The 27253-nt window shown below is 47.8% G+C and overlaps 1 protein-coding gene across 3 annotated transcripts; it reads left to right on the plus strand.

Moving 5' to 3' along the window:
• Positions 1-3385: 3385 nt before the first annotated feature.
• On the plus strand, positions 3386-27179 carry TFRC (transferrin receptor). Of its 3 annotated transcripts, none has more exons than XM_075938205.2 (19): positions 3386-3475; positions 8044-8110; positions 10734-10941; positions 12510-12720; positions 12930-13064; positions 14118-14214; positions 15118-15240; positions 16876-16968; positions 17375-17514; positions 17945-18102; positions 18867-18986; positions 20386-20471; positions 20584-20647; positions 21031-21098; positions 21175-21239; positions 21662-21743; positions 22957-23181; positions 23852-23992; positions 24434-27179. In XM_075938205.2, the coding sequence occupies exons 2-19, from the start codon at positions 8078-8080 to the stop codon at positions 24674-24676; spliced, it is 2292 nt and encodes a 763-aa protein (XP_075794320.2). In that variant the 5' UTR covers positions 3386-3475; positions 8044-8077; the 3' UTR covers positions 24677-27179. The 3 variants fall into 3 exon arrangements, with proteins under 3 accessions (XP_075794320.2, XP_075794319.2, XP_075794321.2); XM_075938204.2 differs by having other exon boundaries at positions 3450-3525; XM_075938206.2 differs by lacking the exon at positions 3386-3475 and adding an exon at positions 3527-3549.
• Positions 27180-27253: the final 74 nt, after the last annotated feature.

A 27253-nucleotide genomic window follows, 5' to 3' on the forward strand; every position in this document is an offset into this window, starting at 1 on the left:
AGTGTTTCTGGGTGGTGTAGAGGATTGGCTGTTCTTGTGACAGTGGTGGATTAGCCACTGGTCCGAAAGGACTCTTGCCTAGGGGCCCCGGGCAATTGTGGGGGGTCCCAGAAAAGAAAGCGCTCCTGCTAGAGAGTGCAATCAGGGCATGGGACACCCCTCTGGGACACGGGAGACACCTCCATGTCCCGACCCTGAACCCCAGCAGGAGCACCAAGTGAGTGGAGCCGGGCATGGTCCATACCTGACCCAACTCCCTAGCATGAGCACTGAGATGGCAGAGAAGGGGCAAGCCCCATGCATCCCGACCCTGCTCGCTGTGTATACCCACTGAAATGTCCTATCTGGCCTGGCCAGTGGTGTCTGTGTAGGTCTCCAACAGATGTGGTGGACAAACCCCCCCCCCCCCCCGCTCCAAACCAAAACAAACATGGTAACAACCCAGAAGAACAAGCGTTCCGAATCTCATTTTACAAAAAACACTTAGATGGGATTTTTGCTGCAATCAGCAAAATGTGAAGCTGGCTATTCCTTGAGATGGACACATGGTTATTATCCTTGTAAAAAATCTGCTGCGCTTGGCGGAGGTTTGGGGAGCATGGCTCCATACTGATATTCACCTCCGTCCCACACAGACCTCCCATTGCTTCCCATTTGTATTATTGCAAAACCATGCAATCAGCAGTGCCAAGCTGGGAGACAGGCCTTGGGGAAAATGCTGTACCCAGCAAGTCTAAAAACTGCCCTCAGATCAGAAAAACGTGCCAAGCGGCCCCAGTGGTCTGGGGGAGGCTGGCGCAATCCAAATTCTCCCTAGGTTGCATGATTTGATTGCAAGTTCACTTAAAGCTCCACTCCCGGAGTCAAAGGATCACGGGAGAATTCCAGCTCTGGTTGAAAACAACAACAAAAGGTGTGTTTCTAACCAGCACCAGTCGCAGTCAAATGCTGACAATGTGACCTGAGCACGCCTTAAAGGCTCAAACAATAGCCAGCAAATAATAACAAAGACAATACCTAGCTCAAATGCCATGCTTTTCACCAGCTCTCAGTGCAACCCCAAACAGACGCTGCCTTTCTTTTTTTCATCTCATGATTTTAAAGCAAATCACATGATTTGGGGAGGGAGTGGAGGCTGACCAGTGATGGGTGTACATTGGGGCTGGCAATGTGGGGGTTTCATATAGGTTAGTGCCAGCACTGACGGGGTGCCAGTGCGTCAGGGAGGCTGTGATGGGAGAGGCATGTTGGAAGAATTGGTTCTTTGGGTGGTGATGTTGGCACAGGCATGTTGGGGCTGTTGATATTGGCACAGGGAGCGTGAAGTAAGGTTGCCACTTGGCTGGTTTTTGTCTGGCCCAGGCGGTTTTTTTGCTGCCCTGTTGGTTTTGCCGTGCCATGAGATGTGTTTGGCGACTCTGCAGGTCATATCCCAGCAGGCTGGGTAGGGAAAGAAAAAGGATAAAATAACATGAAAACACACACACGGGGGAGCAGGGGTCGAGGGCATGAAATGGCCCTGGAAAGCAGTTGTAAAAATTAGCTCCAGTCAGCACAAGGACCCTTTCATGGGTCTGGAGGGGAGAGCCCAGTGAGCTGAAGGAGGTTGGCATGGGCACACACGGAGCAACTCAGCAGGCCTGGACACTGGCACACATGGGGAGGTGCAGGGCTGTGGCATTACACACAGGAGGGGAAGCATCTGCTCATGGCACTGGTGCATGCCAAACATTGGGTAGGGCGTGGACACATGGGAGGTACTGACCTATGGGACTGGCATACACATGGGAGGTGCTGGGCCATGGCACAAGCACAGCGAGGCACCAGGCTGTGGGAATGGCACAGAGCAGGTGCCAGGCTGTGGGAATGGCACTGAGGTGCCAGGCTGTGGGGGTGGCACGGGGGTGCCAGGCTGTGGGGGTGGCATGGGAGTGCCAGGCTGTGGGGGTGGCACAGGGAAGATGCCAGGCTCTGGGGATGACACTGGGGTGCCAGGCTGTGGGGGTGGTGGGGATGGCACAGGGGGTGCCAGGCTGTGGGGGTGGCACGGGGGTGCCAGGCTGTGGGGGTGGCACGGGGGGGTGCCAGGCTGTGGGGGTGGCACGGGGGTGCCAGGCTGTGGGGGTGGCACGGGGAGGTGCCAGGCTGTGGGGGTGGTGGGGATGGCACAGGGGGTGCCAGGCTGTGGGGGTGGCACGGGGGATGCCAGGCTGTGGGGGTGGCACGGGGGGTGCCAGGCTGTGGGGGTGGTGGGGATGGCACAGGGGTGCCAGGCTGTGGGGGTGGCACGGGGGGGTGCCAGGCTGTGGGGGTGGCACGGGGGATGCCAGGCTGTGAGGATGACATTGGGGTGCCAGGCTGTGGGGGTGGCACGGGGGATGCCAGGCTGTGAGGATGACATTGGGGTGCCAGGCTGTGGGGGTGGCACGGGGGGTGCCAGGCTGTGAGGATGACATTGGGGTGCCAGGCTGTGGGGGTGGCACGGGGGGTGCCAGGCTGGCACGGGGGGTGCCAGGCTGTGGGGGGACACGGGGGTTCCAGGCTGTGGGGGTCGCATGGGGGGTTCCAGGCTGTGGGGGGGGGTCACACGGGGGGTGCCAGGCTGTGGGGGGGTCACACGGGGGGTTCCAGGCTGTGGGGGGGGGGGTCACACGGGGGGTGCCAGGCTGTGGGGGGGTCACACGGGGGGTTCCAGGCTGTGGGGGTCGCATGGGGGGTTCCAGGCTGTGGGGGTCACACGGGGGGGCCAGGCTGTGGGGGGGTCACACGGGGGGTTCCAGGCTGTGGGGGTCGCATGGGGGGTTCCAGGCTGTGGGGGTCACACGGGGGGGCCAGGCTGTGGGGGGGTCACACGGGGGGGCAGGCTGTGGGGGTCGCATGGGGGGTTCCAGGCTGTGGGGGTCACACGGGGGGTTCCAGGCTGTGGGGGGGGGTCACACGGGGGGTGCCAGGCTGTGGGGGTGGCACGGGGGTGCCAGGCTGTGGGGGGACACTGGGAGGGTGACAGGCTGTGGGGGGGGGTCACACGGGGGGTTCCAGGCTGTGGGGGGACACTGGGAGGGTGACAGGCTGTGGGGGGGTCACACGGGGGGGGGCCAGGCTGTGAGGATGACACTGGGGTGCCAGGCTGTGGGGGGGTCACACGGGGGGCCAGGCTGTGGGGGGACACTGGGAGGGTGACAGGCTGTGGGGGTCACACGGGGGGTTCCAGGCTCCGACACTGGCAAAGGGCAGCGAGTGTCCCAGCCAATGAGAGGAGCCGACTCCCCGCTCTTTCCCGCCGCCCCTCCCACCGCCCAAGATGGCGGCGGCAGCCACCTTGAAGCCTCCGGCCCTGTCCACGTGCGCGGGGCGGGGGGCGGGGCTCCAGGCAGGGGCGACAGAGGGGGGGGGCGTGTCCCTGCCCCTGATTGGCCGGGCGGTCCGTTAAAAGGCGGCTCCGCCGCTGCTTCAGGGCGGTTGAAGGCGGCGGCGGGTAAGTCGCGGGGCGGGGCGAGTCTGTCAGGCGGCGCCCCCGGGCTCTGGGTACGTGCGGGGCTGCCGCGGCGGGTGAGCCGGGCGGGGGGGCCGCTCGCGTGCCGGGGGGGGCTGGCGACGCCCGTTCCGGGGGGGCTGGTGGCGAGCGGGGGGGGGGCACATGGCGAGCCGCGGGGGTGACCTTGAGCCCGCCGCGAGGCCTGAGGGGGGGGGGGGCGCTGCGCTGCGGGCAACGGCCTGGCTCCCGCCGGGTGCACGTGCGGTGTTGGGGGGGGGCTGCAGCGTGACCCCCCTTCCCGCCCTTTGTCCTCCTGCCGGGCCCGCGCCGCTCTGGCACGTGGCCTGCAGACATGGGGGGGGGGGGCAGCTGCAGGCCTGGGACCCGCCTCGCGCCAAGGACCCCCCCCCGCCGCGCGCTCCTGTCGCGGTGTCGGGCCCGGGAGCCACGTGCGCGCTCCCCCCTCCCCCCCATCGCGTGTCCCGGGCAGGCGCGGCGCGCTTATCTCGGGGCTGCAGCAGCGCCCTGCCCGCGGAGTTCCCCGAAACCGGGCCCTGGGGCGCACGGAACAGCAACCGGCATAAGCCTCCGAGCCGGGAACGTGCCCGAGGCCGTGCAGGCAGCCCGTGGGTGGCCACACCGCTATGCATAGCAAAGGCTGCCCTATGGGAGCTTCCCCCAAGAGGAGGCGGCTGCAACATGGAGGCAAGCGTGAAGGTCTTTGAGGGTCTAAGCAACTGAAGAAAGCTGGCATTGCTGCCCAGTCGGGGGCAGGAATAAACCTCTTGACAGCCAGTGAGTCGGGCTACAGTAATAGGGTGTGAAGGACTCTTCACTGATGTCCTTGTGATGAAGCGCTAGCACTGCAGTTGCAAGGTTGTGACCTGCTCACAATGAGCCAGGTGCTGGGAAATCCTTGCAGTAATGTTCGGGGGTTCAGGTAGCAAAGTGGATGTTGTAGTACGATAGTGTGGACGAGAGATCTAGTTGCAAAGGGCTGGCACCCATATAGAAAGAATTGACAAGATCTTAGTACTTCTGGATGGGGGACTGGCCTAAATAATTTAGAGGCTCTTTGGCCGGTGTAGCAAGTCTCTAAATGCAGTGTCTTCTAGTAAGAATAGCATTAAGATGCTTCATTAATGCCCTTTGGAGGTACTCAAGCAGCAATTGCTTTAATGCACAGGTCTAGTTACAATGATGCAGTCTACATCCTATTGCAGACTGACTGCCAGGGGCACAAGACAGTGTGGAACTTCTGGTGCCTTTCCATTTAGTCTTCAAAGGGCCTAGTGTTGCCCTTCTCTCCAGTTTGACCCTTTATATGAAACCACTTAGGTCCAGTCTCTTGATTCCATTTGGCCAGCTGAGTGTGGCTAGTCTGCAAGCTTCAGAAGTGGTTGAACACCTCAGCTCTCTAGCTAATGATAGACCATTAAGATTGAGGAATCAAGCTCAAGTTCAGAAGGGCTAAAATTAAGGAAGCCCAGGCAGCATTAATTTGGCCCTCTGTATGCATTGATACAATCTTTAGTTACAAAGACACTAACTTTCTACAGAAGCTTGTATCAGTATAAGATGGTGACCTTGGAAGTCAAGGTTGTATATAGATAGAAATGTAGCCATGTTAGTCTGGTGTAGTTGAAACAAAGGTTGTATATAGTGAGGCAGTTGTCTAATGCAGTATTTCTCAACCAGTGGTATGAGTACCCCTAAGGGTACTCCAGAGTCGGGGGGGGGGGGGGGAAGAGATGTCAACACAACTGAAATTTGGAGAATTGAATTTGTTCTATAGCGCTTTATTTTTGTATTCTTTACACACAAATATTTCTTTGCCCACCCTTCTATGATTAAGTTGTTTAAACAAATGTGATGCAATGGTAGACATGTGTCTGAAAACTGTAGATACTGGGAGTATTGTAGAAACTGGGAGTGTGTATCTTTTTTTTTAGAGGTACTTTATAAAGTTGAGACACGGGTCTAATGAACCTGCTTCATTGGGGGGGGGGGAAGAGTAGGAAGAGTCCTACTGAATGAAGTAGAAGAGTAGAATATGGTTTTAGGTACACTTATGGGAATCTGGTTCTCCAGGATGGTACTCTCCGCATGCCAATATTCTGTGATGCTGGGCAAGTCATTTAAAACCAGACTTCATGGGTTGCTATTAGTTGCACAGTTTAGATAGGCAACATGACTCAGTCTGTCTTCTGTCAGCATGCTGCTTGCTGCCATTATTAGACTTTAAAACAAGCATACAAATGCCTCAGCGTGCTTCCCCTAACAATGCTGGGGCAGTACTCGGTAGATAAGATTGGTTATGACTATGGCTTCATCACTAGGAATCAGTACAAAAATACTGGTATTTCCCCCTGCATGGTCATTAGTTCACTAACGTGTCTAAATATTGAATTTGCTTTTCTAAGAGCTCCAGAACAAAGGAGTTTTGAGATTCACAATCTAAGATTGCTAAGCTGCACAGCTGCCTAACAAGCCCTGCAGAGACTCAGGGCCCTCACACAGCTCCTGTTCTACTCAGCATGTTCTGCCCCAGTAGAATTGCTGGGGCTGGCAGAGGAATGCACCTTCCCAGGCCATCACCATACTTTGCCTGGACTTGCCCCAGCTTTGGGATAACACTTCTCCTCCAGCTATGCCCACTAGAACTAGGGCAGCCTGGTCCCATGCTGCTGCAGTGCGGCTCAGCATAGTCCTCTCTCTCTCTCTCTCTCCCTGGAGCAGCCTGCTCCCCCAGCCAGAGCTCACTTGTTCCCATCCTGCACCCCAGTCCGCCAGCACTGTCCATATGTAGAATCTTTCATTTAAGTGATGTATTCCCTCCATCTTTGTGCACATTCTGCACCTGGACACAAATTAGAGGGAGCACTGATACCCTCTCTTCCTGGTCTTGGCTATAGGAAGGAAGTGTGGCAATATAGTCTAGGTCAGTGGTTCCCAAACTTTTCAGCATCATGCACCCTCACAACCCCCCCTCCCAATAGCAGCAAAACGTGAGCAAAAAACTGACTGGGGCCTAAAAATAGCAGCAAAACTTAGTCTGAATTGTCTCATGCCCCCCTGGAATTTCTTAATTCCCCCTCCCAGGGGCACACCCCCACAGTTTGGGAACCCATGGTCTAATTGTATTTAGAAAATACAGATATTATGCTGCTTCTAGCCATAAGGTTTAGCTATGACTTGATTTTGACATCCCTGAAATTTAAGCACTTAAACTTGGGAGTGTCCCATTAGGAGGCTAGCAGAATTCATCACTTTCACTTGTTGCGTCCTTCCTTCAAATGAGGATGCGGTTGAAGGAACCTGCAGAAGTGTTAATACTGACCTGAGTGAGATTTTAGTGCACAAACCAGAATAAACATTGCACATACTGATCCAGGTGAAGATAATCTTTTTTATGCTATTAAAATATTAAATCTTAGTGTAATCATTTGGTCTTTACTAGATTAGTAATTAAATTATAGGCCCAGAAATCTGCTTGTATTTGAGTCTGTTCAAGAACTCCTTGTGACTGCAGTCAGGGGTTCCCAGTCCTGCAGCCCGGTAGCAGGAACAGTCTCCACCAGCCAGTAGAATAGAGGGGGTCTATTTTTTCCAGAATACAGCACAGCCCATAGGTGATGTGGCTACAGGGGCCAGGGCCAGGATGCCTCAGACCCTAGGGTTAGGGTCTGTCTCCCTCCCTGCTCTCAACCTGTTGGACAGGTTGGGGGTCTTTTGTCTACATGACTCAGCAACTGTCCTGCTGGGCTACAGATAGCCACCAGTGGGGGTCTCCCACTGCCCAAGCATAGCGACCAGCATAGTACTAACACCACATCTCATCTTAGCTCTTGCCATGTAAGTGTACCAAACCTGGAATACAGTTTCTTAACTTAAAGCAAGGCTATGATAAGGTCATGGTTTGGATGTGCCTGGAATGGGATTACCTGGTGACTGGGTTTTGAGACAGGTTAAAGGGGCTTGTTGGGGGTGCCCCCATCTGGGACTATTGCAGCCCCATGCCTCCAACCCCCAAACATCCTTAGGGTGCATAGGGGGATGAAGCCCCATTGATTCATGTAGAATACTCCCTGTTCCCTTCATAGAGCAAGGGCGTGTGACATTAATTACCTTCCTCATTCTGGCTGGGGAGTGTGGGTGAAGACTAACCTCAGCCAGGGGACATGCACCCCTCCAGCTGTGCCTGCTGGAGTTGCAGTGGCCATAGGATGGGGGGGCATGTCTCACATGGTGCCAAGCTGCTATGATGGAGCTGAGGTTGTCCCCTCAGGACAGCCTGCGTTCTAGTCCCCCCCTCCCCTCCAACCCCACTCCAGAGCAATGATTCAAGGGGAAAATGTACATGCGTCACTTTTCTGAAGTTGAGTTTGGCAACACCAGGTAAATCTTCTAGTAAGTTGCTGCTTCCCATGAAGTACAAACTTGCTGCTATAGCTTTAAAATTGCACAGCACATTCTTAATTTGACAGATGCAATACTAATTAATACTAGTGAGGCTGATGTGCATCATGGGGGAATTCAAATCTTAATGTGTACACTTGAAATTCCAGGCTTCAGTGAAGTTGTCGGAGTTTTGAAGAAACCATGGATAATGCTCGATCAGCAATCTCTAACTTGGTAAGACTTCCTCTGTCTAGTAATATTGCAATAGTCTCAGCACTTGCTCCTAAAGCTTTCACTTGTATTAGGTGTGGTGAACTCTTGGAAGAAAAGCAAACAGACTGCCATGCAATAAGACAGTTTGTGCCATTCTTGGCTGTTCCTGGGCCATGAGGTTTTTTAAGTTGTAAGGTATCTTTGACATATCTTTACTTCTCAAGATGGTCATTGACCTCACTCAGCATCAAGCTGGGTATAAAGTCACTAGTCATTCTGAATAATATTTAGGTAGTGGGAATGAACCATCAGCTAAAAATTGCCAAACTATTTTTTAGCATTCACAAGGAAAGCTGAAAATGCCCACAGTGCAAAATAGAGGACTGACTTCTGTCTAAATCAGTGGCTCAAACTTTGTGGGCTGTGGCCCACTCTTAACAGACCACCAGGCAACAACTCATGGCCCCAAAATTGGGGCAGGAGTGGGCTGGGGCAGGAGGTCTCACCAGGAGTAGGGGTGCAGATGCAGAGATCTGGACATGAGGGAGACAGAAGGTGCTCCCAGCACTGCCCATACTGCTCCCATTGGCTGTGATTCTGGCCAATGGGAGCAGTAGGGGAAACCTCCAGGTGAGCAGTTATCTGCATGGCCATTCCCCTTCCCCCAGTCAGGAAAAGGGAGAGCAGTAGCTCGCAGAGCCACTTTCTCCCCCTACAAGCTGGATCCAGCCCACAAAGTCCCCCTCTCCCAGCACTGGTGCTCCAATCTCACTGGGGGTGGGATGGGCAGGTTCCCCCGGGGGGGGGGGGAGTTCACAGCCCACTTGCAAGATGTTTGCAGCCCACTAGTGGTCCAGGGATCATACTTGTCTAAAATGAAGTATTCTTAAGGAAGTTTAATTAGGCCTCTGGAGAACTGATCCTAGTCTCAATCAGGTGACACTCCTAAACCTCCCTTAAGTGTCTTTGGGACCTAGGTCAATACAATTCTGACACTAGCATGTAGGCCAAGCCTGTATCCAGTATTCCTGGAACTAGCAGAACCTGAGCTCTGACTCCTTTGTAGGAAAGGGCATGACTTAATCAAGAGAAGACCTCACTAGACTGTCAGAATGAACCCCGACAGAGGCCATGGGGTGACCTCTCAGATCTGTAACTTTTAGAAAACTGCTAACAGATGAGAACACTGAGCAAACACTTGTAGGAAGTCTAAGACTGATCTGAGAGGTGATGGCATAGACAACCAACTCCTGACACTGCTGGATGCCTCAGCAATACAGCTGACCTTAACACAAGACTTCTCTCCTTCAGAGTCAACTCTTCCAAAGGCTAAAAAGCTAGCAAATTATCACCTCAAAATAAAAAGGACTGAGTATTGTCACAAGTAGTGACCTAGCTTTAATGAGGGTGAACTAAAAGGTATCCAACTACTAGGAAGCTGGCAGTACTTGTAATCAAAGTAGAGCATGACTACATTCAGCAGGGTTTCTTGTAAATTGTTAACCTGGTCTCCAAACTTATCCTTAGTCCAGGTTGAGAATGTTATGACTCAATGTTTGTTGGCACTTATCTTTCACATTGAGAAGACATCTATTTAGAATGACTGATTAAACTAGAGAATTGCTCTTATATTCTTTGATCCTTGGGGGCATGAAGCTGAGTCTTGTGGGCATTGTTTTCTTATTTGGTTCATAGAGGCCAGTGAGAGCAGAGCTGATAAAGGAGTGGGATTGTCCTGGGATGGGGACAAGTTTTAGGCTTAAAATCAGGTGACTGTTTCAAAATCAAAGGAGTGTACTTTTGGAACTGCCTTCCGAGAGAAGCAGGGGACAGGAGGGCACAAACCTAACCAGTCTCAAGACTGAGGTTAAGCTTATGGAGGGGATGCTACACAGGCCATCGTAGGCAATTAGTGACTGCAATAGCAAGAATCCCCAACAGCTAGAGGCAGGACACTAGATTAGCAGGGCTCAGACTGCAGATGGCAGTTTGTCTAGAAACAGTTTAGTTGGCCTTGCCCACTAGCACTCGGTGTCTTACTACTACACTTTTGATTGGGGTGGATTTTCCCAGAGTCATATCGGAAACATGGGATGCTTGCAGGCTTAAATTAGTGTGGTGAATTTTCTGTAACGGAATCTCTAAACCATGATTTGAAGATGGCAAACTCAGCCAGAAGGTAAAAGTCTGTTATGAGGTTCTGTGGCCTACAACCTGCAGGAGATCAGACTATGGTCTGTAGGGACCATCCTAATCTAAAGTGAGTAATACAGGAATTCTGGTCCTGTCATCCTCTGGAGCAAGTGAATGCCCAAGCCCTGAAGCAACATTGAGCTGCCTTTTACTTAGCACTTCATCCAAATCAAAACCCTGAACTCTTTTTTTCCCCACAGAAAAGCAACTTTAAAATTTGGACTAAAATGCTTGTTAATAAAACCTAAATATAATTCTGCTGTCTATTTAGAAATGTGGTGATCCCAGACATCAGTACATACCCACTGACCGTGGTGAAAACAATTGGCCTTATAGAAACTTCTACCTGGGTTTAGGAACGAACAAAATTTCCAGATCGTAATATTGCATAAAGCCCACCACATGCTTATCAAGTAATGCAATTTGGTCTCATGACTACTTTCTTGTTTAGTTTGGAAGTGGGCCGCTGTCATACACCCGTTTCAGTCTGACGCGTCAAATGGATGGAGACAGTCATGTGGAAATGAAACTGTCTGAAGAGGAGGATGGTGGAGAAAATGGAATGACCGACCATGTTCATGCCCATGTAGCAAAACCCAGAAGTAGTGGGAGAAATCTCTGGTGCAAGACTGCTGCAACAGGCCTCCTCTTCTTAATTGGTAAGAACAGCCCAAAGATGATTGGGGGGCCAGAGGAGGGAATTGTACAAAGTTACCCAAGATACTATTGTACAATAAAGTGTTCCCTTCACCTTGGGAAAGTGAGCTTCTAAGTTAGAAGACCACACTCTGAGCTAACTGTAAACTTCTGAACCTGAGTAAATTCAGCTTTGAAACTTTGCTGTGCAGAAGTCAAGTTCTGCTTTTAACCATCTTCAATGTAAATTAGCAGTTTTCTTACCATATCAAATATTTAAACTTACCCTTAGTCTACATTTATCAGTAGTGTATCTGCTTTGTCTGCCTGAATACTTCCAGGTCCAAAGGAAGTGTGGCAGTTACAAACTGACCCGAGGAGCTGAGTGTAAATACCATGCTTTACCCACTCAGACTGGCAGATTCAAACACTCTGTGCAAACGTTAAGTATTGAGCTACTGGATCCATGTACTTCATGAAGTAGTGGGTCAGTGCTTTAGATAAAGTGGCCTGTGAAAGGTTTGTTGAAGGGATCAGATGGCTTAATCATCTCCAAAATTTGCTTGCACCTTAAATGGTCTTTTGCAGAAAGAGCAACTCAATTTTAAATCAAGGGCTGCTTCTCTGCACCAGCAACCACACTGCTCTCCTTCCCAGCCTCAGCATCTCCACAGGACCAGCAGCCCTGGAGCTGGGGAGAATTGCCTTGCTCTTTCCACTGCAGACAGTAGCATGTCCTAAATTCCCCACTACCCCTATTTTTCTATGGTCACCATCTCATCTGACATGAGTGTCTAGATACCTAATTAATGGAACCACACATGCATGCCACTAATTAGGAGGGCAGGTCTCACTTAAGCATGCACCTGGGTAGCTGCACATGAGAACTATCCAGGCCTCCTGAATGGAGCGCTCACTCCATTGGTGGTTCAGATCAGTTTAAGAAACAGTAAAAGGGGGCAAACAATATGGTACTATGAGGTAACTAGTAAACCTCCTCTGCTATCCTAACAGAGGACCAAAGCTATAGTAGGTGTATTTAATGCTGGAGGCAGAGTAAGGGCAGGTCTACTGTATGGGCTAAAGTTAGCCCAGACTGCACAGCCCAGACTGCGCAACTCAGCTATGGAATTCTGTAGCTGGAGTTGACTACTCGCAGTATCTTGTCTCTGCTGGGTCAATGGCAGCTGCTGAAGGCATTCCCCCCCAGCTTCTCCTTCCAGTGGAGTACCAGAGCTGATGAGAGCATGTTCAGCAGTTGGTTTTTAGTAGATCTTCACTAAACTAACCCCAGTGGATCAATTGCCACAGCTCAGTCCACTTGGCAGTGGGGACATGCCCTTGGCCTTAAGGAAGAGGGGGATTTGCTGCTTTAGTGCTGGGTCACTAGTTTTAGTGTAAAGCACTCAAATCAGATGCAGATAATTTGTCTCTCAACACTATTCAGGTTTAAGGTAAAACTTGCTTACAGACTCTACCGTCTTTCCCAAGCTTGCATGGGAATAGGATAGTGGGAATAGCCTGATGCTTGGGTTAACACAGGGTGGCTCATTTTTGTTTATCACAAACACATGTCATTTGTCTTCCCTAGGGTTTCTGATTGGCTACTTGAGTTACCATGGGCGAATACAGGCAACAAGCACTTGTGCAGGTGAAAGGATTGCATGTGCAAACGCTGCCACTACACCTTCCCTGGAAGATGAGTATGTAGAGCCTGAGGTTGAACGAGTTCCTTACTGGAATGATCTGAGGACAATGCTGTTTAATAGGCTGAGAGCTGTGAACATGAACAAAGACACAAGGTAACATTCTTACCCTCAACAGCTAAATGGACATAATAAGCAACAAACCTTATCCCTGTTCCTGTAAAATAAAGGGGTAAATTGCTGAAGATTATTGCAGTCAATTGTAACTGAGGTGGTGGTCTAGGTTAAAAGCAAGTAGCTGTTATAAGCTAATGTTGTGCAGGGTAGCTGGCTTTTAAACTGATGTGCCTTTCTCTTCCTTCTAGGCAGCTGCTATCCTATGAAGCTGGCTCTGAAAGAGATGACAGCCTTGCTAACGATATTCATGTTCAGCTAACTAACGCCAAACTGGATAAAGTCTGGAATGATGAACACTATGTGAAACTGCAGGTTCCCAGCAGGTATGTTAATATAGTGCATTGCTTTGTTCTTTCAGGCATGGATCTAGCTGGCTCAATTCTAGCTAGAGCAAGTGTTTGAGGTCTCTAACTCAGGCCAGCTAGCCTTGTTAGAGAAATCAAAGCAGAACTTTCAAGGCTTCACTTGTGTCCTTAGCAGCTGCTACTGGGTCCCTTAAGTCCCAAAAGCTATTTTTGAAAGCCTGCATTACACAACTAGCTAGGTAGTGTGACAAACCTACCGCAGTACTAAGCTCTAGCACTGAGCTTGTAGGAAATTCCCTATTCTATATCAAAGGGAGAGACTGAACTTGGGCACTGAAGTTGTCCCTCAGTTAATGCTCCATTTTTATGGGACAGACCCTGTAGCTACATCCATCAATGTCTTGACCTGCAAGATGCCATCAGCTTCTAGCATTCCCCTGCCTGTAGCTCAAATCTTCCATTTGTAGGAAGATGGACCTACCTGGAGAATGCTGGGAAAGCAATGTTCTTGAACTTCTCCCACATATGGGGTACTACTTGCCCAAGTTCAAGTATCCCAGTACCTTTTCCACTCTAATGCTTGCATACCAGTGCCTGTCACCACTCTCTTCAGGTTTAATGATGCCAAACTATCTAGTAGCTCATTGCTGTTCTAGGTGTAGGCCTTCAACTTGGCTTCAGAAACTAGCTTTACTGGCCATATACAGCATGTGTCAACTGCAGGGCAAATGTCAACTTAAAGTAGCATTTGACATAGCTGATGTTGCATAGCTTATATCAATAGCTTTATCTGGCTCTTGGTGCAGTCTACACAGAAGGAAGGAAACACTCTTCCTTAGACTCCTTACTCCTTGTAAAATAAGGTTTCTGGGAGTCTATACAGCAGCATTTTGTATTGACATGCCCATAGTGATCATCATATATGGGGGGGGGGTAAACAACACAGGACTACTAGTTTGAAGATAATCACTTCTAAATCACTTCCCTAGTGACTCCTTTTTACAATGAGTAATCAAATAGATTTGCAGGCTGTCAAGCACTGACCATTGAACATTTGTTCTTGTCTAATAGCTTGCCAAACAAAGTGGTGGCTCAGTCTTCAGGTGATAGTAGACTACTGCAAACTGGTGATGGATACGTGGCATATAGTGCAACTGGAAGAGCAACAGTAAGTTCCCTGTCTTAGAAAATTAGTGTTCCTTTAAACAAGCCAGTCTCTAGCAAGGGCAAATGTCAGTTACTGACATCACTTGTCTAATGGTTGGCTCTTCAATCCCTTCACTAATTTTCCTAAGTTTAGCTTCAACCGAGGCACAAGACTGCCACATTCAGCCAAGCAGCTGGATATGGTATGGACTGAATCAGTCACCTGTTACAACAGCTAGGATCTTGCCTTGAGGCAGTCCATTGAGGACATGGCCTCAACACTTCATGTTCCAGACCATAAACTCTAAGTCAGGACTCGAACTCTTACCACAATCCACCCCTAGTAAAACAAATCCATTCTGGTCCCAATTTCAAATGTAGTAACAGCTGTGTACAATTAACAGCTTTCTTCATGCCAATAAGACACATTTGACTAAACTGTCTTGCCCACTGTCTTGCCCACTCAAGGTAAGTGACCTGAAACCTCCCTTTGTGGGTTTTTAGATCATTCTACTCCTACTCCTATCTCCACTCATCACAAAGGTCTGAAGTAGCTGGTGGCTGCTTCCTTCCTAGGGGTTCCTGGCTAGGACCATCCAAAAGCTCTTCAAGACCATGTGGAAGGGATCTTGAGGGCAAATCAGTTGCTGCATATTAAGCCCATTACTATTTGTCTTCTATGAAGCTGCAGAATAGAATTCCCCCAACATCTGTCCAGGAAAAGCTGGCTCTAACAGCTAGTAGGAATTGTAATCCATGTTCAAGCTATAACTAGCTACTGAATAGCCAAGATTTGGCTGAAGCTGGGACATTAAGTCATGAACTTAGATTGCTCATGTATATAATAAAAGTGGTGGTCCAGACCCCCCCCATGGTTTCATAGATGAGTTGTCAGTAATGGCTATAGCTACTCCATCTGTTCTAGGGTAAGCCAGTCTATGCTAACTATGGCCGGGCAGAGGACTTCCAGAAGCTCAAGGATCGGAAAATCCCTGTAAACGGATCTGTAGTTCTTGTCAGAACTGGAAAAATTACTTTTGCTGAGAAGGTAAGTGGGTGACCCCTCTTAGCTCATTCAGAATAGTGATCTAGGATTGCACCTCAACTAAGATAAAATGCAGTCCTGGAATAGTAGCATTAAACTCCCCTTCAAGTTAGTCAGATCAGTAGTCTGCTTTTGTCCTGGTCTGGTGGGGGTAAGGGAATACCTTTTTAACATGTTAATGAGCCTAGCAAAAGTTCATGCTGCTGCTCTGGCCTGTAGTCAAAAGGAGTAGCAGGGAGTAAATGAAAACAGGCAAGAATACAGTGAACTCAAATCTTGACTTGCAAGCTTCAGCATCTGTGCAGTGACTAAATACTACAGTTCTTCTCAGTGGAGGTGATAGCACTGCCATTAAACTCCTGATAAGAACAGCCATACTTGGACAGATCAGTGGTCCAGCTAACCCAATAGCCTGCCTTCTGACAGAGGCCAATACTAGATGCTTTTGAGGGAATAGAACTGGGCAACTGACAAGGGGGTACCCCTTGGCCTTACCTGTCCCTGGAAAGGCGCTCTCCCATAAGGCTGCTCTAGTGGCTTATCCCAAATATCTGCTTTCCATGCCAGGTGTCTTAAATGGCATCTGTCTGTGGCAGAAGGTTTAGGTGAGATACTGAGTCCATGGAAAAGTGACCAAAGGCTACTAAGTTCCTTCTCCAAGTACAGATCTTAGAGCTTCTCAAAGGCCAGTGTGCCTCTGATTCCCTGTAGAAAATGAGTCAGTCTTTTGAACTCTCCTATGTTCTAAAGCAAGATTCTACAGCTGATAGCCCAGTAGAGAATCTGCAGCTGAGCTGCTTTAGGCCCCAAAACAAAGTAGAAACTGTTCCATAGGACACCCACCCTATTCTGCTTCTAGGCAGCACACAGGAGAAGTCTCATCTACATGGCAGAGGCAGCTGAGTGAACCAGGTGGCCAGAAGCCTGCAGTGGTCATTGGCCCTAGCTAGATGAGAAAGTAATGGAATAAGGAGCCTGGGGGGAGAGGTGGCAGGACAAGGTGGAGGAAACCTATGGGCCCAGCCTTAAGAAAAAAGTCTGCCCCCTCAAGCATGCCAAGGCTGTCCTTGCAACCTTAACTCTGCCCCATTTAAGTAAACCATAATGAGAATATATGCTGTTTGTCAGTAGGACCCTGCTCCACTGAGTCTACAGGGTGGATAGATAACAGAATGAGCAGCTGCTCATTCTGTTACCCTTTACCTTACATGCCTTACTATTCAAACCTGGCTCTAAAAGTAGCACTGAGTAGCCTGGGCTTTTCTATGGCACTCATCTGTATAGTGCTCTTGTAAATTCCCCACAAGGCTGATAGTATGGGCACCCAGAAAATGGAGTGACCACTTATGAAGACTGGTGAAGTGATCAAACTGACAGGCAGGGGTAGAATCCAATTCTAAGTAAAGTGGCTTGGACACAAGAACTTCACATAACACCAGCACATGTTCCAATAAGTGAAGCCCAGGGCCCTATTTTAGGCAACCTTGTTTCATCTCTAGAAATCTGTGCTGTCCCTGACCTGTAGGGGATAGGCTTGAGTTGTGCATGTGATCATACTAGCATAAAGAATAAGTTTAAAGCACTTAAATATGTAACGTAGCAGGGACTTTTCAGCTTATTAAATTCACCCTCTTCCAGGTGGCTAATGCTGAAGGCTTGAATGCAGTAGGTGTCTTGATATACCGTGAGCCTGCTGGTTCTCAATCCACTAATGAAGGTCTCTTTGGACATGTAAGTACTACTGGTGAATCTTGGTTGGCTCCCCCCAGGAAGTTAGGGGGCGACTGCATAGCATGCTTGTCTAAATACTCTATGCATAATTCTCCATTATGTGAACTTGACCATAATGGTCCCTTGCTACTGGACCACATTGATTTAAAGCAGTTGTAGCTTTGCAAATAACCTCTTGTTGAACCCTTTTAGACAGTGGTCCCCAACACCGTGCCTATGGGCACCATGACACCCACCAGGGCATTTATGTGCACTCACCTAGTGACCAGGGCCAGCCCGAGCCATTCTTGTGCCCAGTGTATGTGTGGCCCCCCACCCCAGGTGCCCAGCAGCCTTAAGGTTGGGAACCACTGCTTTTAGACATCTAGTACCTCATTTAGGTCAATCTTGCATCCTTCCTTGACAGGCTCATCTAGGAACAGGTGACCCCTTCACCCCTGGCTTCCCATCATTCAACCACACACAGTTCCCGCCAGCTAAGTCTTCTGGACTCCCACAAATACCTGTTCAAACTATCACTAGTGCTGCTGTGGAATACTTGTTCAGGTAAATGTCTTCAGATATTGTAATAGTGACTATTAGTAACAAGTGAGTAATCCATGTGAGTGCTGCAAATACTTGTAGCAAGAGCTCTTCTGTCCTGTGTATTGATTGTATTTGTCAAGAGGATTCCCCAAACTCTTGACTTCACAAATGGGTTTCTAATCATATAAACTTGTAGCATTACTTTAAAGTGCCGTTTAAACAGTGGCATAAAGCATACTGCAATCTTCACCTCTGGTTCAGAATTCCCTGTTACCCCAGTACATTGTACTCTTAGTGTGGCATGCTGTTGGCCAAAATCAGCCAGTCTTGCCACTAATTCCCACCCAGTGAAAAGGTTAGTCAGAAACTAACCATGCAACAACTCCATAGACATCTCATTCAAAGTATTTCTGCAGGTGAAAACTGTCTCTTTCAATACCATATTTTTCAGCAAAATGAATGGAGACCCCCCTGGGGAGTGGAACAGTAGGGTCTTCATTAACAAAATGACCTCTGATGAAACTACAGTGACACTCGAAGTAAACAATCAAATGGTAGAGAGAAGAATTTATAACATCTTTGGTGTTATCCAAGGTTTTGATGAACCAGGTAAAGCTTTACTAAGATGTTGAATAGGCTGGCTGTGCTTAAAAGCTTATTTAGTATGTAACTAGAATGGAGGGGGGGAGGAAGAGTCCTGGATTAAACTTGACTACTTACATAGTTTAAGTCCTCTCACCTGACTACAGGCAATGCTTATGACTATTATAGGAAAGATGTACCAAAGGATAAATGTAACCACTCATGGGGTCTAGGCAGGCTACTGACTAAACTGACCTGCCTTTTAGTGACCTTTCCAAAATTCCCTGGCAAAGTATCTTGCACCTAATAAGTCTGGCTAAAGTTGTTCCTTTGGAGCCACCATGTATAGACCAACTAAAGGCATATTTTTTTATGGCTTAGTCACTGTTAAGTCTGCACTAGGAATAAGTCTACCAGACCTGTAGAGACCGCCATCAGATTTTGAGCAGCCCTCATTCAGCACTGTAAATACAAGACTGCTTGTGCCAAAGCACTTGCTGGACTAAATTGGCATACGTAGATGGGGAAGTGACTTGCAGCCTGCCACAAGTAACTTACAGCTTTCCTTTATTTGTACACTTGGCACTTAATTGAACTGCGTTTCAGACTTGACCAAAAGACTAGGTTGTTCTTGAGACTAATGCTGAGCTGCTGAAGGCCCTTCTGGAAACTCAGATCTTCCCTAACTGTTGCATGCAGCTTTCCTGATTTTTATATGGAAAATTAAAGAGTATAACTGCCTTGCAGATGCAGCTTGTATTTTGGATCTCATTGCTCTTGCCCTCTTACAGATCGGTATGTTGTGATTGGAGCCCAGAGAGACTCATGGGGTCCTGGAGCAGCAAAGGCTGGGGTAGGAACAACTATACTGCTGGAGCTTGCCCGTGCCATCTCGTCTATGGTGAAAACAGGTACAGAAAGCCATGGAACCAAGTGTGGCTTGCATTTCTTACAGCAGCAGGCAATCTGAACCAAGCCCTAGCAGTTGGGGTAATAGTGTTAACCAATAAGCTGCTACAGGGACTCTACCTTCAGTTCAGCATCTAAGTTGTCTCTCCACTGTGGGTGGTGCCACACTTGGATTCAAGTGGCATTTGGCAACTTGAATGGGAGCTCTGGGGTGAAGTGAAGCTAATCTATGAAACAGCTTCATCCTGTCAGGGGTGGCAGTGGCAGGGAGGGGGGAGAAGGTAGAATTCAGTGATTCACTTAGGGCTTGTCTTTGCCACTGCTTTGACCCTTTAAATTAAAAACCAGAAGCTAGACCAAAGACCCAAGTCAAACATTGAGGTCATCCCTGTTCTCCCACCAACCTCCCATTGTGAGGATGGCCCCAAACTTCACTTAAGGTACATCCGCTCCAGCTACACCTGCTCCAGCTACACTAACATACTTGGAGTTGTATACCTTGAGCTAACCTTCTGGCTTTGACTAAGGGCAGGTCTATACTAGTTTAGGCTCTTCCAAAGCTTACCTGCAAGCAAAACTCTCCATAATAGGAACATAGTAAAGCATGCCTCTTCTCCTAGGACTGCTAGCTACTTGTAGTGCCAGAGTGCCCTTGCACTAGGTGCCATACACTTTGTACATACATTTGAAAAGTCTTGCAAATAGCCAGTGACTGCTAATGCTACTTGACACATGCCATGTGGGCATGGTACTACTAGCCATGAGGTAAGGGAAATAAGGCACAGCTGTGTCAGTAAAAGGTGACAGACTATCTTGATCCTTGGTGAACTTGTCAGTCACTACTTGGAAAACCAAGACTGGATGTTCTTTAATTAGAACATCCTTTAAAATGCCCTTGAGGGAAATGTCTGTTCTGTTGCAGAGAAGTCACACTAGGTCATCACAATAGTTCCTTCTGGCCTTTGATCTGCTTGGTGGTGGGTTCTCCTTAGTCGAGCATCAAGCCTTCTGGGGTACTGATTGACAGATTGGGGGGAGAAGAGAACTCAGAGCCAACATCTGTGAATAACCCTGGTAAAATTAAGCCAAAGTGGCTTTAACCAACAGCCATTTGGCTAAACTTGGGGCACTCAGACTTATGCATTTAAAGAACCAGGGGAAAAATACAGCCTTATTTTTGTTCTTTGAATTATCCACCATCTTCCAGACTGCAACCCATTTAAGCTGCTCTTTCAAAGGTAGCCATGCCTGTTGGGCATAAATCTGCAATTCCCCCTAAAGGCCTGCAGTCCTGCTCTCTGGTATCAGGCTCTATTACAAGTATGCCACCAACTGTTCTGCATCTCCCTTGTTCTGTTAATATGATGGGGGACCAAGACCTCAACTCTTCTCTATTTAAAGGTGGCTATAAACCAAAAAGAAGTATTGTCTTTGCCAGCTGGAGTGCTGGAGAATTTGGAGCTGTTGGTGCCACTGAATGGCTGGAGGTAACAAATCTTGATTTGCTTATTGCCTTTCACCTTTCCTGTCCTGAACTGTACTAAAAGCCTTGCCTTGCAGTGACTCCCCACTAACAGGCAGTCTTGTCTCCAATTGTAGGGTTATTCTGCCACACTGCATTCCAAAGCCTTTGCCTACATCAACCTGGATGCTGCAGTTCTAGGTAACTGATGCTCTTCAACTCTACAAAACTCAAACAGGGTGAACTTAGCAAGCTGTCACACTGCCAAAGTGAAGCTTTAACACTGAGAAGGCTAAAACTCAGCCCCCAGTGCCAAGTAACTAGAATAGCAGGTACACTGGCTGATTGGGTTAATGCTCATGTATAGTGCCCCGGGAAGAAACTGTCTGTAGCAGCAAATAAGAGCTGCAACTATCCAGACTTTTGCAGGGTTCTACTTATGTACTCCATATAGTGTCCTTAGATCAAACTCTTAAACAGCTGACAATAGAAATGGTACTAAAGAGAAACCACAACGCACCTCAAGTACAATAACTCAATACAGTATTGGCAACATGTTCTAAATGTCTAACTTATCCTTCTAGGCTCAAGCAAATTCAGAGTTTCTGCCAGCCCAATGCTGTACAAAGTAGTGGAGCAGACTATGATGGAGGTGAGTTCTAGTCTGAACTATGCTCCATATATACAAGAGTTCTTGAACAGTAACTTGACTCTGCACCTTTTTGCAGGTGACGCATCCAGTAAATAAGAACAGTCTGTACAACAGTGTTGGTCCTGACTGGGCCAGAAAATCGTAAGTCTTTCACGATAACATTGTTGCTCCACACGAGCTTTATAAAGCTAATCTTACCTTCCTTCTGACCTCTCTCCAATCCCCCATATGGGAATAAAGCAATGGAAAAGGCACTAACCCTAGACTTATTGCTACTCTCCCAATTACTGAGCCCCTCCTACTCATTATGACTTGCCATGCCAATGGCACAGTAACTTAGCACACTACTTGGTGTGGTTTTCCAAGAACAATTTTGTAGGAGATGCTTGTGTTGGTGGGACTGCAGAAACTGGGTTGCTAGTGCTCCACTTCCACTGCTGAAATCCACTGTGCCTGTTAATTGAGATAATTGGCTGGGCTTCATCTCTAGTGCTCTTTCTGTTACTTGAAACAGACTGGTAACATACAATTCTGAGTAACACGACCAATGTTTCTCATTGCAGCGTTCCACTGTCCATGGATAATGCAGCCTTCCCTTTTCTAGCATATGCGGGAATCCCAGCCATTTCATTCAGTTTCTATGATGTAAGTCACTTTGTACTCTGCTTGTAAACTTGGACTTGTGCCAAATGTGTTTACATTTCTATTTCAACTTACATTTACTGTTAGCAAGGAAGCTTGGGATGCCTTTCTGGGAGCAAAGGTATCTAAATCTGACTCAACTTAGCTAGTTGGAAGAACTCAAACTACACTGACAAAACCAAGTCAGACATGCAGCTAGAGTTTATCAGTGGATTAGAATCTGCCAGTGCCAAAAGTTGATCCTTGTCAACACCTTCAGCTCTGGGAGCAACAGTGGATTCTTGATGCTTCCTGGACTGACACAGAAGCTGTACTCTACAGTGTAGATCTATCTACTTAACCTTAGGGCAGCATAGCTGTAGGGTTAGACCTTCCCTAGGCCTGGATGGGCCCTCTCCTAGCCAGTGAATGCAATCTCTTGTATGAGAGGCTTCCCAGCTATTCCTCAATGGGGAAAGCAAGATCAGACTGTTACAAGCACACAGGTGTTGTGGCAGTAGATCAGCTACTTCCAGATGTCTATGGCTCACTTTCTCCCCTGCCCCCCAGAGTTGCTCAACTAGTCAACTCGAATGTACACCTTCAGCCTTTGGGTCACACTAATTCATGATTTAGTGTTAAACAGTTCTACAGCTTCCTTGTTCTAGACCCTGCTTTTAATCCACTTTGTATATAGAGAAGTCCTATATTGTGTTGCTAAACTAACCTGTACCAAGCTTCTCTTGAATGGAGCTTGATTTCTGTGTAGATAGGAATTCTGACATCTCCTTCTTTCTGTAAAATAGAATGTAATGCAAGAATTAGCTACCATGTACTAGACATGTCTGACTAGGGGTGCCTGAGTAAGAAGTCAAATTTGACACTTAACAGCTGAGGAGTTAAACTTCCTCAACTTGCCACTTTCATTAATGCTTCAAACTGCAGGCTCAAGTGTTTGCAGGAACTCATGATATTTAAGTGACTGACTGGGCAAACATCAGCAGGTACCTGCATGTGGAAAATTGCATTCACAGCCCTTGATGGCTTTCTGCCAGGGGCTAACATCAGGAGATCTGAACTTGTTAAAGTTGCAATGCAGCTTGGTCTTCCCTAGGGCAGGAGTACGTAGCAGAGGTGCCATATGCATCAGAGTGGGAGGGAAGAGAAGGGACTGCAGAGCAGCCAGTGAGAAACACATGGCCAGAGGAGCTTGACGTGCAAATGCTTTCTCTTGCAGGATGATGAAGGGTATCCTTACTTGGGCACCAAGATGGACAGCTGGGAGAACCTTGGCTCCGCTGTAACTAATCTGGAAGACGTTCTTCGGACAGCTACAGAAGTGGCTGGCCAGATGGCTATTAGGATGACATATAGTCATGAACTTTACCTGGATTATGAGCAATACAACCAGGAACTGATCAACTTCATTATGAAGATTAGTCAGTACAAACAGGATATAAAAGTAAGTTTCTTAGTTGAACTAATTGCAGGTTATGTAAGACTATTACCCCTGAACACATCTGCCAGTGCCTTACTCCTGGCTCTCTAATCCCTTCAATGCCTGGGTTGCACTGGCACTGCCAACAAGAGCCCCAGCATAGCAATTGGCAAAATGAGCCAACTGCCCACTGGACAGGGGTGCTGTTAGCTACAAGTGAGGATGTGTATTCGACTGCTAAATCTCCATTTTCCATTCTCCCTGCATATGGAAGAGGACATCAAATAGCAGCCTAACCCAATAGCATTAGTGAGGCATGTTCATATGCCCAGACTGGCATGTGGATGTGCTCTGAGTCTCAAGGGCATAGCTGCTCAGGATACACATGAGCAACCAGTAACTTGCGCTCACTGACATGGCTCAACATGTCTTGGTGACCAGATTCCCTCCTGTGCAAGTTGCACCTACTGTGTCCCCAAGGATTGTGTTGGTGCAGGAGAGCTTCTTCTGAGACCTAGTCACCGCTGCCAGCTGGGCTGCACTTGTCACTTGGCTTTTAGTGACTGCCCTAGAGGATTTCATGAAGCAGCTGTGCTGCTCTAAACTAGAGTATAGTCAAACTAAGGCTTGACCAGCTCAAATTTCTGACCCAATGTCCTATAAACCAGTGTGTAATGACTCTTCTTTCCACCAGGCAATGAATCTGACACTTCAGTGGCTGTATTCTGCCCGTGGAGACTTCAGTCGAGCTACAGCTGCACTGAGAGAGGACTTCAGAAACACTGACCTGAACAACAAGCTCATCTGCCGCCAGATGAATGATCGGGTCATGAAAGTATGTATTCTTGGCTAACAGTTGTTTCCACTCAAACCACAAGGTCTAATATCAAATGGAATGAGCCTTTCATGAAGGATTGTTATATATTTGAAGTCAGAAGTTTCCTGGACTCCTTCTTGGTTACTGTGGTGGTCTAGTTCATGTCCTCTAATACCAGCAGCAACACTTCCTTAAGAGGCAGAAATGTGGTTGCCCTGGTAAGGTCCTCTAGTACATTCTTAACTTATTCTCCCTAGCAACAAGTCTAGGTGTTGCTAGTTAACCTTGAGTGGCTGTTCTGCCACATGTTAAAGCCATTATGCAAGGATGTTGAAACTCTTCCTGAATCTTCCAGCTCCTAAATCCCAAGCTTTTGGCCCCTTAACTTTCAGTTCTTGGATATTGGACTGAATTCTTGCAGATGTGAAGTGCAATTCTGAATCTTACTGTCTCCTTCAGGTGGAATACAACTTCCTTTCTCCATATGCATCCCCGAAGGATACTCCTCTGCGTCACATCATCTTCGGTTCCAGTTCCTACACACTGTCAGCTTTGCTGGATCACTTGAGCCTCCGGAGAAGCAATCCAAGTGCCTTTAATGCAGATTTGCTGAAGAACCAACTGGCACTGGCAACCTGGACTATCCAGGGTGCTGCTAATGCCTTATCTGGTGACATTTGGAACATAGATAACGAATTTTAAATCTATAACTTAATGTGAGATACAGGGAACCCCACTGTCCCTCAATCAAATTACACTAAATCTATTGATGGGATCTTTGGAAACATGTCTTGATCAGTAGCTTGAAATTGGCTTTTGATAGGGGAATGTCACAAGCAGCTATTTAAGCAGGGATTTCAGTCTGTATATCCCTCGAGGTTCCTCTAACTTTACTACAATCTCACTGAAACCCAGCTGCTTGCAGTGCTAAATGTATTGCACTTGAGAACAAACTAATTGGTCTGACCTAAGCCATAGTCTACCCAAATGTAAATGCTGAACTAAACCCAGAACTTTTTTTAGTGAGGAGGTACCTCTTTAAAACACCAGAGGTAGACCATGTTGGCTTCTCCTTTTGAGTTCCAGGCTTGGTAAAGGCAGCTCACTTTTGTAACCATTTGGGGGGGAATTAAGTGCTTCCCGTCTCCCTCCTGGAGCAGTGAAGATGCCTCGATCAAGTAAAACTTCCTTTTTCCCCCCCACAGTAGTAGCCCTTAGCTGCTGAAGTCAGCAAGTTCTGAAGTGTCTAGCAACAGTGAGTTACCATGTGAATGAACAGCCTGGTTTCCCAGGCACTCTGACTTGAAGATTAGCTCCTCCCCTTAAATCTTGCATCACACGGAGGTGAAATCCAAAGATTAAGGTACATCCCATTGGCACCCTGGCTCAGTCTTTCATGCCACAAGTCCCATGGTAACCAGTACTTTGGCTGGATATAGCTGACACTTCAGACCATGTTGCTGTGAGGCCTTTCCTGAAATCGGCAGTGTCTTGCTGCCCAGGCTTTTGTTTAGGCAAGTAAATTGGAGAACTTGCAGGAAGGCCTTCACTTGGCATGGAGTTATTTATTTATTTATCAGTGACAGAGTTCACTATAAATGGTGTTTTTTTATAGAAGATAATTATCGGAAGCAGTGTCTTCCATAATTATGACAGTTATACTGTCGTTTTGAATAAAAGCAGCATCTGCTATTACAATCAAACATGATACTGGAATTTTGCATTCAACTGTAAAACCAAGCAAAGGCCCATGAAACTGAAATCTACTTAATTGCCAGTTCAGCAGTGCATGCCTTCTAGACATGCAAATCAAGATCTCAATGTGTCGAAATTGGCGCTTTCAGTGGGAGATTCAAGTGACTCCTGGAAACTCCAAAATTCTTAAATGCAAACAAATTAAACTGAAATTAAGCTTCCCCCGGTCTTACTGCCTTGCCCTGAGATCGGGCTCTGTCTTCCCCTTGCTTGAGTTGATACCTGTCATTGTGCAGCTCCAGAACCTGCTTCAGGCCTTGATTTGCTGTGGCAAGGAAAGCACCTCTGAGCTTGGCAGAGAACCTTGTCGGATGCATTCATTGGTCTAACCACAGCCCTGGCACCACCCATGTGGAGCCAAGGGTGTTGCGCACCAATGCTTGCATGGCGAAGATGAAGTGGCAGTTGAATCACATGGCAGTTTGCTACAAAATTTCCAGTTCCTTATGTATCATGAGAACCTAACTCATTATCGGGAGCAGTGTCTTCCATAATGTCTACAGAACAAGGTAGTTTTTGCCTACCAAGGTGTTATATCGGAGACAGTGATCTCCATATGTTGCACTAAGGGTGTATAATTATCGGGAACAGTGTTTCCCATAATTTTCTTACGCTTATCATGCAATGACATCACTGAGCTTGATGGTTAGTATCTAACGTCTCCTCAAACTCCTACAGTCACGTTTCCACCTTCCTGTGTTGCAGATGCGCATGCTAGTCTGTGCCCTTCTTAAACGTCTCGCCATTCTGTAGGCTTAACTGTGCTGTAATCTAGTGACTGCTGGATCTGACTGTTAAATGATAGTAAGGCTGTTTCAATCTTGGATTCAAAGGAGTTGACACAGGCTTGAACTGAAATGCATGGTGCTGGCTTCAGGGGTCTGCATCCAGACCCATTAAAGGCTGCTGTCTACCTGTGGCCAAAACCACATCCTATTAAAACATGGGGCAGGGCAAGTTACAACAGGGCACTGGTCTGAGGCCTCTGGCCCACTACCTGTCTTTAAACTCCTAGTTCCTGTGCTGCCTCAGTCTGGAGAGAACTTAAACCAGGGCCTGTCTCATGGACCCTCATTGCTCAAGGATGAGAACACTGAGGCTAAAGCACAGGAGGCCATAATAGAAGATGTGTAAATTGTCTCCTGGCATCAGCAGCATCCTTGCAGTAGGTTCCCCTTGTGCCATTTCTTACCATGATCAGATTTAGACAAAGTACATAGATGTTGTGGTTGGAAGTTGTCATGGCTCCTGCATGCATCTTGAATTCAATTCTGTAAACGTATGCTTGACAGCTGTCCTGTAGCTAGATGAGCCATAGCTCATCCCTACAGTTTCTGTTCATTCGGTCTTGCACTGGTACTGAAATTTGACTTTGAGATGTGTGGTGTGGTTTGGCTTGTCCCTGAGTTACCTACTGTCTCCTTCAATAAACTTAAAACGTGAAAGCTTCCCTGCTGTGTGACCATCTTTCTGAAGATTTTTATTGCTAAGCTACTGGGGCTCAGTATTGACTCAATTCACCTA

Source organism: Pelodiscus sinensis, chromosome 10, assembly GCF_052426305.1.
Source record: "Pelodiscus sinensis isolate ZL-2025 chromosome 10, ASM5242630v1, whole genome shotgun sequence".
NCBI lineage: Eukaryota > Metazoa > Chordata > Testudines > Trionychidae > Pelodiscus > Pelodiscus sinensis.

Bases quoted from the DNA above. Each gene is read 5' to 3' on its own strand.
- TFRC (XM_075938205.2), top strand. From the start codon at position 8,078: ATGGATAATGCTCGATCAGCAATCTCTAACTTG. The intron at 12,721-12,929 runs GTAACATTCTTA...TCTTCCTTCTAG, and splicing joins AACATGAACAAAGACACAAG to GCAGCTGCTATCCTATGAAG. The intron at 21,099-21,174 runs GTGAGTTCTAGT...ACCTTTTTGCAG, and splicing joins TGGAGCAGACTATGATGGAG to GTGACGCATCCAGTAAATAA.